Source organism: Triticum dicoccoides, chromosome 1B (genome assembly GCF_002162155.2).
Source record: "Triticum dicoccoides isolate Atlit2015 ecotype Zavitan chromosome 1B, WEW_v2.0, whole genome shotgun sequence".
In the NCBI taxonomy this organism is placed as follows: domain Eukaryota; kingdom Viridiplantae; phylum Streptophyta; class Magnoliopsida; order Poales; family Poaceae; genus Triticum; species Triticum dicoccoides.
In genome coordinates, this window is record NC_041381.1 from 257,127,609 (window position 1) to 257,139,655 (window position 12,047).

Consider the following 12,047-nt stretch of genomic DNA (forward strand, 5'->3'; position numbering starts at 1 on the left):
TTTTGTTTAGATTAAAGTTCGCCATAGCTGCAACTTCGCGTACTTCGTTTGTGTTCAACGACCAGACAAAGGCGTCACAGAACCTCATCTTGATCAATAAAACTTTCATCTTATATTCGCAATATCCAGATTACAATCTCAGTTTCTTGCTTGTTCTTCGATTGCTCGCAGGAAACAGACCCTCGTGGTCAGGTTGATCGTGCTCCGGCGTGGTCAATAACCTCTCGGAGTTGGTTTAGCGATTGCTAAGGCGCGACGTCCTCGCACGTTCGTAGTCGGATCGTCAAAGTCGACTTCCTCCAAAGCGATATCCATCATCTCATCGAAAGACGGGACACATTTGCCTCTATCAACCATAGATATATGGCATGATGTTCCTTCATGTGGCACAGCTGGAGACATGGCATATTGTGTTGTCTCTGCACATATCATCCTTTTGCAGCTATTGTACTGCTTGTCACACCAAGTCCCCTGATCTTGCAGAAACAAATTGCTCTGTGTTTGAGACACATCCATAGGCAACAACGAACTGGGAATCATGCCACTAAGCTTTGTTCGATCAGGTGGACGCGACGGCCACAAGACAATGGACACATAGTTTCTGTTCATAACCAGGCTTCCTAACTTGTTTATGTGCCTTCCTGGATCCCATGGTGTGGGTGCACACATGTAACACTGAAAATAAGGATGCTGACAAATACCTAAGTTCTCACAGCAATACTGAAGTTGAAACGGAGATGCTGCCCGTGTAGCAATGACATGAACTAGACATGGTACTAATAGTGACTTGTCCTGCTCCTTGCTGACATGAATGTTGTCATTGTTGTTGAGCAACTGGAACATGTTGGCCTTCTTGACATGAGTACACCTCAAATTTGCATCAGCTAGTGGCATAAGACTGGAGTGGAAAGAGGCCGGAGGTACTATGGTTGGCAGACACATGCCTAGTGCAGATTCAACATCAAATTGAGAATAATCAAGTGATACTGTATTGGCAACATAATATGCAAGAACCCAGCACCAAGTACTAGATACAACAACTGCCAAACCATAAGCTGGATCGAATAAGAAGCTGACAGCAATCCTCCTTGATCCAACACTACAGAACTCCCAAACGAATGACCATGCAATCTGTAGATGCTGGGATGTATATGAGGAATTAAGACCCAACTCCTGGCAGCTAGTCATTCGTATGATTGATGGATGGAAACAGTTCCTGCACATCACCCCGTTCCAGAACAATAGTCTCTGGTCAGAAGAAGATAACAATTGGAACCAAGCACGCCATAGTTGTAGTAATACAGTGAACACATCTTGCAAATGCTCGAACTGAGGAATCCCATAACAAGTGGACAATGAATTGATTGCATTAGGGACCGAAAGTTGCTGGTGACAAATAGCAAGGATACCTCGATCGCAAAAAATTGCAGCCGAATCAATTGCGTGCTGTCCAGGATCCCATGATAATGTTAATAGCCCATAACCTGGAACACACTGAAACAGGAACCTGATTGTGAGCAAGGATACTGAGTTCATCTCCTTCCTGGCTGCCAACAATTCCTCACGGCTCTTCCTCAATTCAGTTTTGAACTCGGTGAGCCACACGTCCTGCTGCAACTGGTGATGTGAGCTGACTAAATACTTGAGACAAGCCACACTGGTCTCGCCGTTCAGGCCTTCTGTCGAACACTTGGTAGGCGACAATGCTTGGGTGGTTGTGACCTTTGTGAGGATTGGAGACGAACTGGTTATATCCATCAGAGCCATGGAATTGACCTCTATGCTCACCTCACACATAGCAGGAATAGCACTGGTCGAGGATGCCGGCGGCGCTGCTGTAGAAGTGGGCGTGGTCCTTGTTTCACTGTTTTCTTCTCCAGGGCACTCGGTCGAACACATGGTGGGCGTGGCGAGAGCAAGTTCTGAATCGAGTGAGGCGGACACTGCAGCCATGAAGGTGGAGATGGAGAAGGCTGCATATCGTGTTGGGGACACAGCAAACTCAGGTAGGGGCACCTTGTTGATCTGAATGGCGTTGGCGACGGGGTAGAGGCCAAGCGTCGAACAGGTGATGGGCGTCTCACGCACATGGTCTGGCTCGCTCTGCATGGTGGACGCAGGCATGCCGATGGGACCCGTGGACACCAGAGGGTTGGCGTCTGGTGCCGCACCGGTGTCTCCTCCTGGGCTCGTCGAGCGGGTGGTGGCCAACGTGACGAGGGAGGGAACGCCGCCTGATGCGGGGACGACGGCCGTCGCGCTCGACACGGAGATGCTCGTGGCCGTTGCCGCTGGAGCGGGGTCGGAGGAGGAGGCAGCAACCTCCGACTCATGGGACCCGTCGGTGGTGATGCCGCTGCTGGCGCATAGGCCTGGCCGTGTTCATCATTGACGAAGTCGAAGATGCCAGGTCGGGGCCGTGATTGGGGTCGGGGACGACATGGCTCGCAGTCGACGTCGACATAGCAGGCGCTGTCGCAGTAGAGGCTGCCGCCGCAGGGGCGCACCTACGGCCGTGGTCGCTACGCACCTTCTGGCCGAGGTCGCCGATAGTCCAGTCCAGCTTGGTGTGGAGGTCGCCGAGCGCCGCCTCCATGCCCTTCTCTAGCCTCGCCTTGGACTCAGCAAAGCACCGGTCCACATCACGGGCTAGCTGGCCCTGAGTACCTCATACGTCGCCCGACCCTCCGGCGAGAGAGTCGCCAGGAGCTCGGCACGCCGTCGTGGAAAATCCATGGAATTGGGTGGGGAAAATTCTGGGGTGGATATTTGGTGGAGAATCGAACGGCTCTGATGCCAATTGTGAGGATCTCAGTACCAATTCACTCTATCAGCCATGAATTCAGTTACAACTCTTGAATTTCAGAGAAGAACTGAGAGGAAAGAGAGCAGAGGAGGAAGACAAGCTACAGAGAGAGAGAAGAACTAGCACGCCAAGCCAAGCCTAGGCCGAAGCCATCCGTCCAAGCCGCCTTCTGTTTTCCTCTTCCTGCTATTTGTAGGGCTTCTCCTTGCTACCGTCAGGGCAGGCCAGGCCCAAGGTGATGGCCCACTGTCCAGCCCAACACGGGTCGCTGACATAAATCAATACACCTAGGTTGATGTAAGCATTGTGATCTTGAAACTCTAAACAGGTGTGAGTACAGATTTTCATCTTATTTTTCATGAATGAAAATCCACTGTGATACTTAGCTATTGAGCAGGAAGACGCAGTCATCAGCAAAAGTTGAGTAATTATCCAGAATACATACATTTTACTTCTTCGCTATCCAGAAGTATAATGCAACAAAACCCAACCATTGCATGCTGATCACTCACATGCTGCCGTTTAGCACCCTGGTTGTGGCTTATGGGCAGCATAAATAATCTTTTCAGAATCATCTAGTTAAAAAATTCATTCGCAAAGAGGAAAACAACTATAAAAACAGAGCAACTAAACCTTGTAACTTAACATTTTTTACAGCTAATTTGGGATGATATAAAAAAAGATTTTTTTTGGCAATAGGATGAAAACGTTAGTTTTGTTCTTCAAACAATTTTTTTTGGGTAAGAAGCTACACTGAGAGAAATATTGCCACACTTGACATGAGAATTACAGAGAACATGAGTAGTCGTCTTTCATGCAAGATCAAAGATCTACCAATAGTGCAGTCCACATAAAAAATAACACTCAGAAGATATTTGCGCAAATCTATAAAGCAGAAAAACCTCAATTCACATAAAAAATTATAATCTGATTGCTGAATCTTTCGTCCGTGTTCAGAGAAAAGCACATAACAGGTGGAACCTTCCGTCAGTTTGCTTCCATTGAGACGGCAAGATGTTGTTCTTGCATCATCACAACCTTTACTCACAAGGAGCACATGGAGTCAGATGCCGCCAAAACAAACATGCCTCCATCAAAACAAAGTTTATGTAGCAATAATCTACAGCTCACAGAATTAATATCTAAGGTTCAGTTACACATGTATCTCAAGAACAAATCCCCAATATTGGGCAGTGGGCATAAAAAGGATAAACTGAACCAAGTACTCCCCAATATGATACGACATGTAGGATGGCTGGGGTGTAGCACACTGAGCAGTGAGAATGCACAGTTTCAAGTCGTTTATAATAAACGAAGATTAAATATCTCTATACTTCAATATAAAATTTAGATGAACAAAGAAGAGAATTAAATACATGTAAAAGATGGTTATAGGAAAATAAATTCATAAATGATAGGATGCATTATGATGCGAATTTGAAGGACACATGGAAACTTATTCAAATATTCAACGACCAGAAAAGCATCAGCTTAATGAAAGTTAGTGAAGGATCATTGTATGACCCTATAGAGTAAGATATACTGCTCTTGAAAAACAAGATGAAGAATGTAGGCTGGATTGAAAATTTTCTTTTTTCTGGAATTAATATCTTCTCACTCCTGCAGTTGAGTGAGGCATAGAAAAGACTAAATTATATGAACTTAAAAAATATAGTTTTCGGCAACCCCACGAGGATTTGCCGCATTTAAATTTACGAAATTCAGAGACCCATCAATTAACGGTAAATCTGAGAGGAAAGAGATTGGTGTGTACTCAACTGAAGAAAGCAATTGGTGCAATTCCATCAATGCTACAAAAATGAATTATGAGAAGCATTAGAAACTGAAGAAATAGCTAGAAAGAAGACCATAAATCCTAACCTGACTACATAATCAACCATTTTTGCATTCCTAGCTTAACACATTCTGCTTCACTCGTCTAAGATGTCGTTGGCCTGATTCAGAAATAAAACAGCACAGTAAGTACAAGGTTTTTTTTTTGTTTGAGATCAGTAAGTACAAGGTTGATTGTCAAAACAACTTCCAACTCCTAATTTTAGGAACCTTTTCTACAGCCGCTTGACGTGGACGGCCCGATCATCCAAGATCGCTGGGACTGTCCCATGCATGCATCCACCATTCTGGCGATGAACCTGAACTTGAATAAATGAAGATACCAAAAATCAGAATAATTCCAATCCATCGCAGCGAATCAAATCCATAAATGAATCTCTGAAAAGAACATCCCTTAATCGTTGGTCCGAAGAGATTGATCGAGCAAGAGCTCGCACAGGTGAAGAAAGCTTGAGCAGACTGCTAGGGCTAGCAGTGACGGCGCATGTAGGAGCAAAGAGCACAAACGACGCTGAGAAATCGATAGAGGAGATCGAGGAATACACGTACCTGTGATCACGGCCAGAGGAAGCGCCAGAAGGAACCGGTGGTGGTCTGCCAATACGGCAGGAAGCTCGTGGCGCGCCGTCTCGTAAGTCGTCTCTTCTGCTTGTGCCACCCCCTGTGCCGCACAGAGGAGAGATGGGCGTCGGCAAAAGAGATTGATGCCGGCGGTGGGGGCTCCGATGAGGCAGTGGCCGGCAGGGAGGTCTGGAAGGCTGGATGCCGGCGTCGCTGGGATTTGACGGCCACATGCGTGATGCAGGGGTGAGATGTATAAGAGCGAGGCGGTGAGCCTTCTTATACGGCCGATGGCACGCTGGTCCAGTGGTGCCGGCGGACGTCTGTCGATCTCATGGCCATAGACAAAAAGCAAATCGTGGTGTTTATATAAATGGGGTCTCTCTAAAAACAATGACAAAAGCGGCAGCCGCCTACCAGAACCCACGAACCCCTTTCAGAAAGGGATACGTGGAGAGGTGGAATGGGTCTGGCGTAGCTTCCTGAAGACTCGCTTTGACCGGTAAAAAATATCGTGTCGACTCGATCGCTGAAACCAGCGACACCGACCCCTGCTGTCTCGAAATTTACACGCGTCAATTTACTACGACCCCATAAAATAAAGTCAAAAAAACCAGAAAAAAGAAACCCTTACGGGTCTAGACTTCTTAATACTAGTTCTAAGTTCTCAAGACAGAGGTGGCAAAATAACACCCTTGTAATCAAAATCACCATATTGCTAAACATTAAAACGGAGCTACTCACGCCCCTTCACAGCGTTTTGAACTCCTCAGCCGTTGGATCCTTATACGTACGCTCCAGGTCTACAGATCGCTGAACCTTCCCCACACATTGCCTTTTTTTACCACGTCACAGGCGCAACCAGCTCAGCCAACTGTAACCGGGCCGCTGCTCCGCAGGCCGACCTGGACGGTTGCTCCTTAATCGGGCCGAATAGGAAAAGCGTAAACAAGCCCAGATAAGTGGGTACACGAAGCCCAGATAAGTGGGTACACGAGGCCATCCATGTTTTCCGTCTCTCTTGATTTCTTCATACAATGGATGCGTTCATCTTCATCCTGGCGGCGGCTGCGGCGGCGGAATAATGGCGAGGCAGCTCGGCTGTCCTCTTTCTGTTAGTTCTGCTCGGCGTGGAGCTGCGGTACTACTCTTTTCACTTGGTTCATCTATATATGTGTTAGGGTTCCATATCAGAAAAAGAAGTGTTAGGGTTCTATGTTGTTTTCCTTTGATTTCCTCGGCCGCCATTTATTTATCTTTCCTGGTTTCCTCAGTCTGGATAGGAAAACTTTCTGGGCGGGTTCCAGTTGGGATGGCAGCGGTGTTCTTGTTATTGGATAGTTTCTTTTTACCTCTGTTTCATTGATGGAAAGGTGAGTTCAGTTTTAAATCCCGTGTGAGAAGATCTTTAGGAGGATGGCCAAGAACGGGTACTAAAATTACGAATATTCATAGCTATGTGATTTTAGAATTCATGTTTGGATTCATATAAATATTATGTGATTTTTCTAATCACCTGTTTGCATGAAATTGTCCAAGTGATCATGGATATGATTCCAGTTGTGTGAGATTTATGCCTCATTTGGACCATCTTGGAATTAATTTTTGCGTTGATCAAGTGATGCCGATGTTTTTATCCTTTACGTGACTCTCATAGATGTGAACCAAGGTTTGTTTCTATCGCTATTTTTAAGGATTTTTTTAAAGTATCTACGTATTACTCCAGAAAGTATTTATACACACAACTGATTTGTGCAAGTGTTTGTCCCTTTGTTGAGAGTATATATGCACAACTAATTCCTAAGAATAGATGTTTGTGTTGCTGAGCAAAGTATTGCTGAAAGTACTATATTACGTGGAGTTTTCTTTTTTGGAGATTGCGAACCACTCATGCCAAGCGGTATATTACGTGGAGTTACAGGATGAGTTCCCATGTCTTGGCAATCTTCTTCTTTTCTGCAAGATTTAGGGTTTAATTCTGTTAAGAAAACTTGACTGAAGTGTAGATTGCTTGATCCATTGTTTTTTAAGCTTTTGAGCGTCAAATACCGTTTTAGACAAGCACTGTAGGACACTGGTGAAGTTGAAATTGGTGGTGATTAGTTCGTTAATGAGGGCCATGTAGATACCTGCAGTACTTAACAAAATGTTGCTTTTGTGTTTGGAGCTAATAATGTCATTAAAGTGCTCCAACCAAATTGGAAGGCAATCATGGTGCGATGATTTGGAGCTAAGAATGTATGTTATACTCGCTTCATCTCAAAATAAGTGTAGGTGATTTAGTATAACTTCAGTACAAAGTTGTACTAAATTACTTGCACTTATTTTGGGATGGAGGGAGTAGTTCATATATCATAGTGGATGATTTTCTTCACTTTAATTTCCAATACCATGGGCCCATGGTCATCAAATTTTCTTAACCTTTTGAGTGCTACAGCATAGCAGGTACCGACTCCGGCACTAGATTGAAGAGGAAGAGGAAATAAATGGTAGCCATGACATTTCTTTTTGGCATCGACCTTGATCTACATGGTGTGCTAGGTTTTGGTTTGTTTAGTTATTTGATGAAATAATATGGTAGATAAGTATGCCTCGTGATTTTATGAGAGGTTGTAATTTTGAGCTGAACGATTTGTCCATGATTCCACATCTGTATCTAATCTTACCTTTACCTCTCCAAATGTTGAGATCCTCTCTATGCTCAAATTAGGGTTACCACGGCAGAATAAATCCATATCATGACATTCTTCCGTTGTGTGGCTGATGCAATGTGAGGATTAATGTTGTGCTTATATGAGGCGCCAATTAACTCAAAATTTGTTTTTAGTTGATCTATTTTGTTTACTAGCTGGCGGCCCAAATATCAACATTCTGCTTAATAGAATTCAGCTTAATTGTCCATCTGTGTCGCCTTTGGTATTGTGATTTGTCATGGTCATACTGCACGAGTGAGGTGCACTGTTAACAACCATTGCTTGCTTGTAAGAACTCGAATTCAAACTGCTATCTTGGAAATATGTATCCCCTATATCTCTAACATGATTGTTCTCCATCCGGTTTATTTCTAAATAATTTAATTATTTGTCGTCAATGTTGGGAGGGCGCGGCAAAGCGCGCCATCATGTTCTAGTTCAATAAGCAATCTAGCAGGAGTAGGTTTTACCCTTAATAGAGGGGTCGAACCTGGGTAAACTCGTGTCTCTCATTTTCTGACCAACCACATCCAAGGCTTCACCTCATAGCTATGGCATCACGACTAAATTCTTCTATGAGGACACTTGCCGTGACAACCCCACGGCAGTTGGTGCCCGCTGTGGGGTGCACGCACAAGGGTGTTGTCTTCTTGGAGGGAGGCTTCCTAGGGATCGAGAAGCTTGCGATCGCTGGATGAAGAAGAGCCGGCACGGAAGGATCTACATTGATGACGCGAGCTGGGGTCCGGAGACCGACTCCCTTGAGTTAGGATTCCGGGTCTGGAAGTGCAACTAATCCCTGGGTGGTTTTGGTAATTCTTAACAACATATAGCTCATTGAACTATTACTCTTTCAAGATGATCATTTCATAAAGTTCAATGATTGGCATGCCATGGACTAGAGATGTGGACCCCTTAAAATGTTAAGGACACATATTGGCAAAAGCTCAAGACTCTACATTTTCATTTTAGTGATCCAAGATCACATTGAGTCCATAGGAAAAGCGAATATTATTAAAAGGGGATGATGTGTTGCTTAATGGCTCACTTGCTCAAAATGCTTAGTGATATGCTCCAAAAGCCCTCAACCACTTTCTCATTTCCGCATATGACCTAAACCTAAAGTCAAACTCAGCCCCACCGATTTGATCTATTCGGCGCCACTGAGTTCATTTGACATAGCCACTGCCAGAAATTCTCATCAGTTCGGTCTCATCGATAGGGATCTCGGTCTCACCGAGATGGGATTGCAAACTCTTTGTTTCCTTCGTAACGTTTCGGTATAACCGAAACGAGCGATCAGTTCCACCGAGTTCGCAATGCAAACTCTCTGTTTGCTTTTCGTAATGTTTCGGTCTCACCGAAATGAGCGATCGGTCCCATCGAGTTTGTGATGAGGACATCAATACCATTGTTACACCCACAGCCCCTACTGCTACATATACTGGACCAATTACTAGAGCTCGTGCACGCCAATTAAATTATCAGGTACTTTCGTTTCTTGGTAATGATTCTAATGTTCATGAGAATATGATGCTGCCTAAATTGGATACATTTGTTTTGCTTACAAATGAAGGGCCTAGCTTGGAGAAGGATGAACATTGGAGCAAGAACAAGCATGGAGATGATGGCATGCGCAAGGGAAACAAGAACGGAGTTACAAGTGATGATTTCAGGACTTTGAAGCCACCATAATAGGTGCATGAAGCCTTGGACGAAATATACAAGATGCCACTTCATAAATTTCGTCCCGAGGCTATACTAGGTGCTGCGTCACCTTATTATTGGGTCAGGCCCATGTAATTTCGAAATACATAAGTATAGGCTATTTTTAGAGTCCGTATGTGTGGGGAAACAAGAGATAGGGTTGATTTCGGACCACTCCACCAAGGGCCACGAAATTCCCCCCTCTTCCTCCATATATACAACCCTTAGGGCATCGTTTAGACTTTGGGTTTTGTTTAGATTAAAGTTCACCATAGCTGCAACTTTGCATACTTCGTTTGTGTTCAACGACCAGACAAAGGCGTCACAGAACCCCACCTTGATCAATAAAGCTTCCTCTTATATTCGCAATATCCAGATTGCAATCTTAGTTTCTTGCTTGTTCTTCGTTTGCGTGTAGGAAACAGACCTTCGTGGTCAGGTTGATCGTGCTCCAGCGTGGTCAATAACCTCTCGGAGTTGGTTTAGCGATTGCTAAGGTGTGACATCCTCGCACGTTCGTAGTCGGATCATCAAAGTCGACTTCCTCCAAAACGATAGCCACCATCTCATCGAAAGACGGGACACCTTTGCCTCTATCAGTTTGCCTGACCAACTCTCTGGTTGCCTATTACTGAAATCGGTCCCACCGAGTTCATGTGATCGGACTCAGCGAGATCAAGTTATGCCCTAACCCTAGCACATAGGTCCCACCGAGGTGATGTTGTCAGTCCCACCGAAAAGCCTAGCGTTCAATTTTGAACTGAATCGGTCTGACCGAGTTTGGGAATCTGTGTGTAACGGTTAAATTTTGTGTGGAGGCTATATATACCCCTCCACCCATTCTCCATTCATGGAGAGAGCCATCAGAACGTGCCTACACTTCCAGCATTCATTTTCTGAGAGAAAACCACCTACTCATGTGTTGAGACCAAGACATTCCAATCCAACCACAAGAATCTTGATCTCTAGCCTTCCCCAAGTTGCTTTCCACTCAAATTATCATTCCACCATAGCCAAATCTGTGTGAGAGAGTTGAGTGTTGGGGAGACTATCATTTGAAGCACAAGATAAAGGAGTTCATCATCAACACACCATCTATTAACTTTTGGAGAGTGGTGTCTCCTAGACTGGTCAGGCACTTGGGAGCTTCCGTCAAGATTGTGGAGTTGAACCAAGGAGTTTGTAAGGGCAAGGAGATCGCCTACTTCGTGAAGATCTACCCAAGTGAGGCAAGTCCTTCATGGGCGATGGCCATGGTGGGATAGACAAGGTTGCTTCTTCGTGGACCCTTCGTGGGTGGAGCCCTTCGTGGACTCGCGCAGCCGTTACCATTCGTGGGTTGAAGTCTCCATCAATGTGGATATACGAAGGCACCACCTATTGGAACAACGCCAAAAATCCCCGTGTCTACATTGCGTTTGCTCCCTCCAAACTCCTCCCCTTTACCTTCATATGCAATGATTTACATTCCGCTGCTATACTCTTACAATTGCATGTGTAGGTTGATTGCTTGACTAGTGCTAAGTTGCTAAAATCTGCCAAGACTTAAAATTGGGAAAATGCTAGATTTTTATTTGGTCAAGTAGTCTAATCACCCCCCTCTAGACATACTTTCGATACTACAAGTGGTATCAGAGCTTTGGTCTCTATTTGCCTTGATTTCCATAGACTTGGTTTCACAACCTAGGAGAGTATGGCGTCTAGCGAGGGAAATTACCACTGTAGAGGTCCTTCCTTTGATGGTACTAATTTTGCTAGTTGGAAACATAAGATGGAAATGCATAATCTTGGACATAACCCCGTCGTTTGGGCTATTGTGTGTATTGGCTTGCAAGGTGAATTCTTCGATGGGAGTGAACCAAATCGTGAAGCTACCGCGGAAGAATTGAAGATGCTGCAATCACTACAAAAAAAAGACACATCCGTGACATTTTGGGCCGAACGAATTTTTTTCCTGTCATACATATGACACTTCTATGACGATAATTGTGACAAAACCCGGTATCATCATAGATGTGGTGGGTTCCTACTTCTATGACAAAAAATCATGACAAAAAATGGGCTTTTCATCCTGGGCGGGCCGGAGACGCAGCTGCATGACATTCTTTGGGCCGTCCATGATGGAAAAAACCGTGTTAGAAGCGAGGGCGAGGAAAATTTCGGGGAGTTCCCGGTTACGGTGGGAGGTCGAGGGCTGAGCGATGCGCGTTTCTCTCGTACACGTATGCGCGTGTGTGCGAGGCGTTCGCTCTAACTGAACCCGAGTGAGGCGTTGGGCTCTAACTGAACCCGAGCGATTGCACTGCAGGCTACACGTTACTGAACCCGAGCGATCGATCGATGGCTGTTAATTGAACCCGATCGAGCGATTCCTTCGCTACTGCTGCTAACTGAAGCTGATCGATTGGATGAACAGTGAGTGTTGC

The 12,047-nt window shown here is 45.1% G+C and overlaps 1 protein-coding gene across 1 annotated transcript; it reads right to left on the reverse strand.

The window, feature by feature from the left end:
* Positions 1–1,079: 1,079 nt before the first annotated feature.
* LOC119330621 lies at positions 1,080–2,980 on the reverse strand. Its single transcript, XM_037603743.1, has 2 exons — positions 1,410–2,980; positions 1,080–1,216 (listed from the first exon to the last, which is right to left on the reverse strand). The coding sequence occupies exons 1-2, from the start codon at positions 2,122–2,124 to the stop codon at positions 1,185–1,187; spliced, it is 747 nt and encodes a 248-aa protein (XP_037459640.1). The 5' UTR covers positions 2,125–2,980; the 3' UTR covers positions 1,080–1,184.
* Positions 2,981–12,047: the final 9,067 nt, after the last annotated feature.

Bases quoted from the DNA above. Each gene is read 5' to 3' on its own strand.
- LOC119330621 (XM_037603743.1), bottom strand. From the start codon at position 2,124: ATGCCTGCGTCCACCATGCAGAGCGAGCCAGACCATGTGCGTGAGACG. The intron at 1,217-1,409 runs GTATCCTTGCTA...GGTGATGTGCAG, and splicing joins TGCAATTTTTTGCGATCGAG to GAACTGTTTCCATCCATCAA.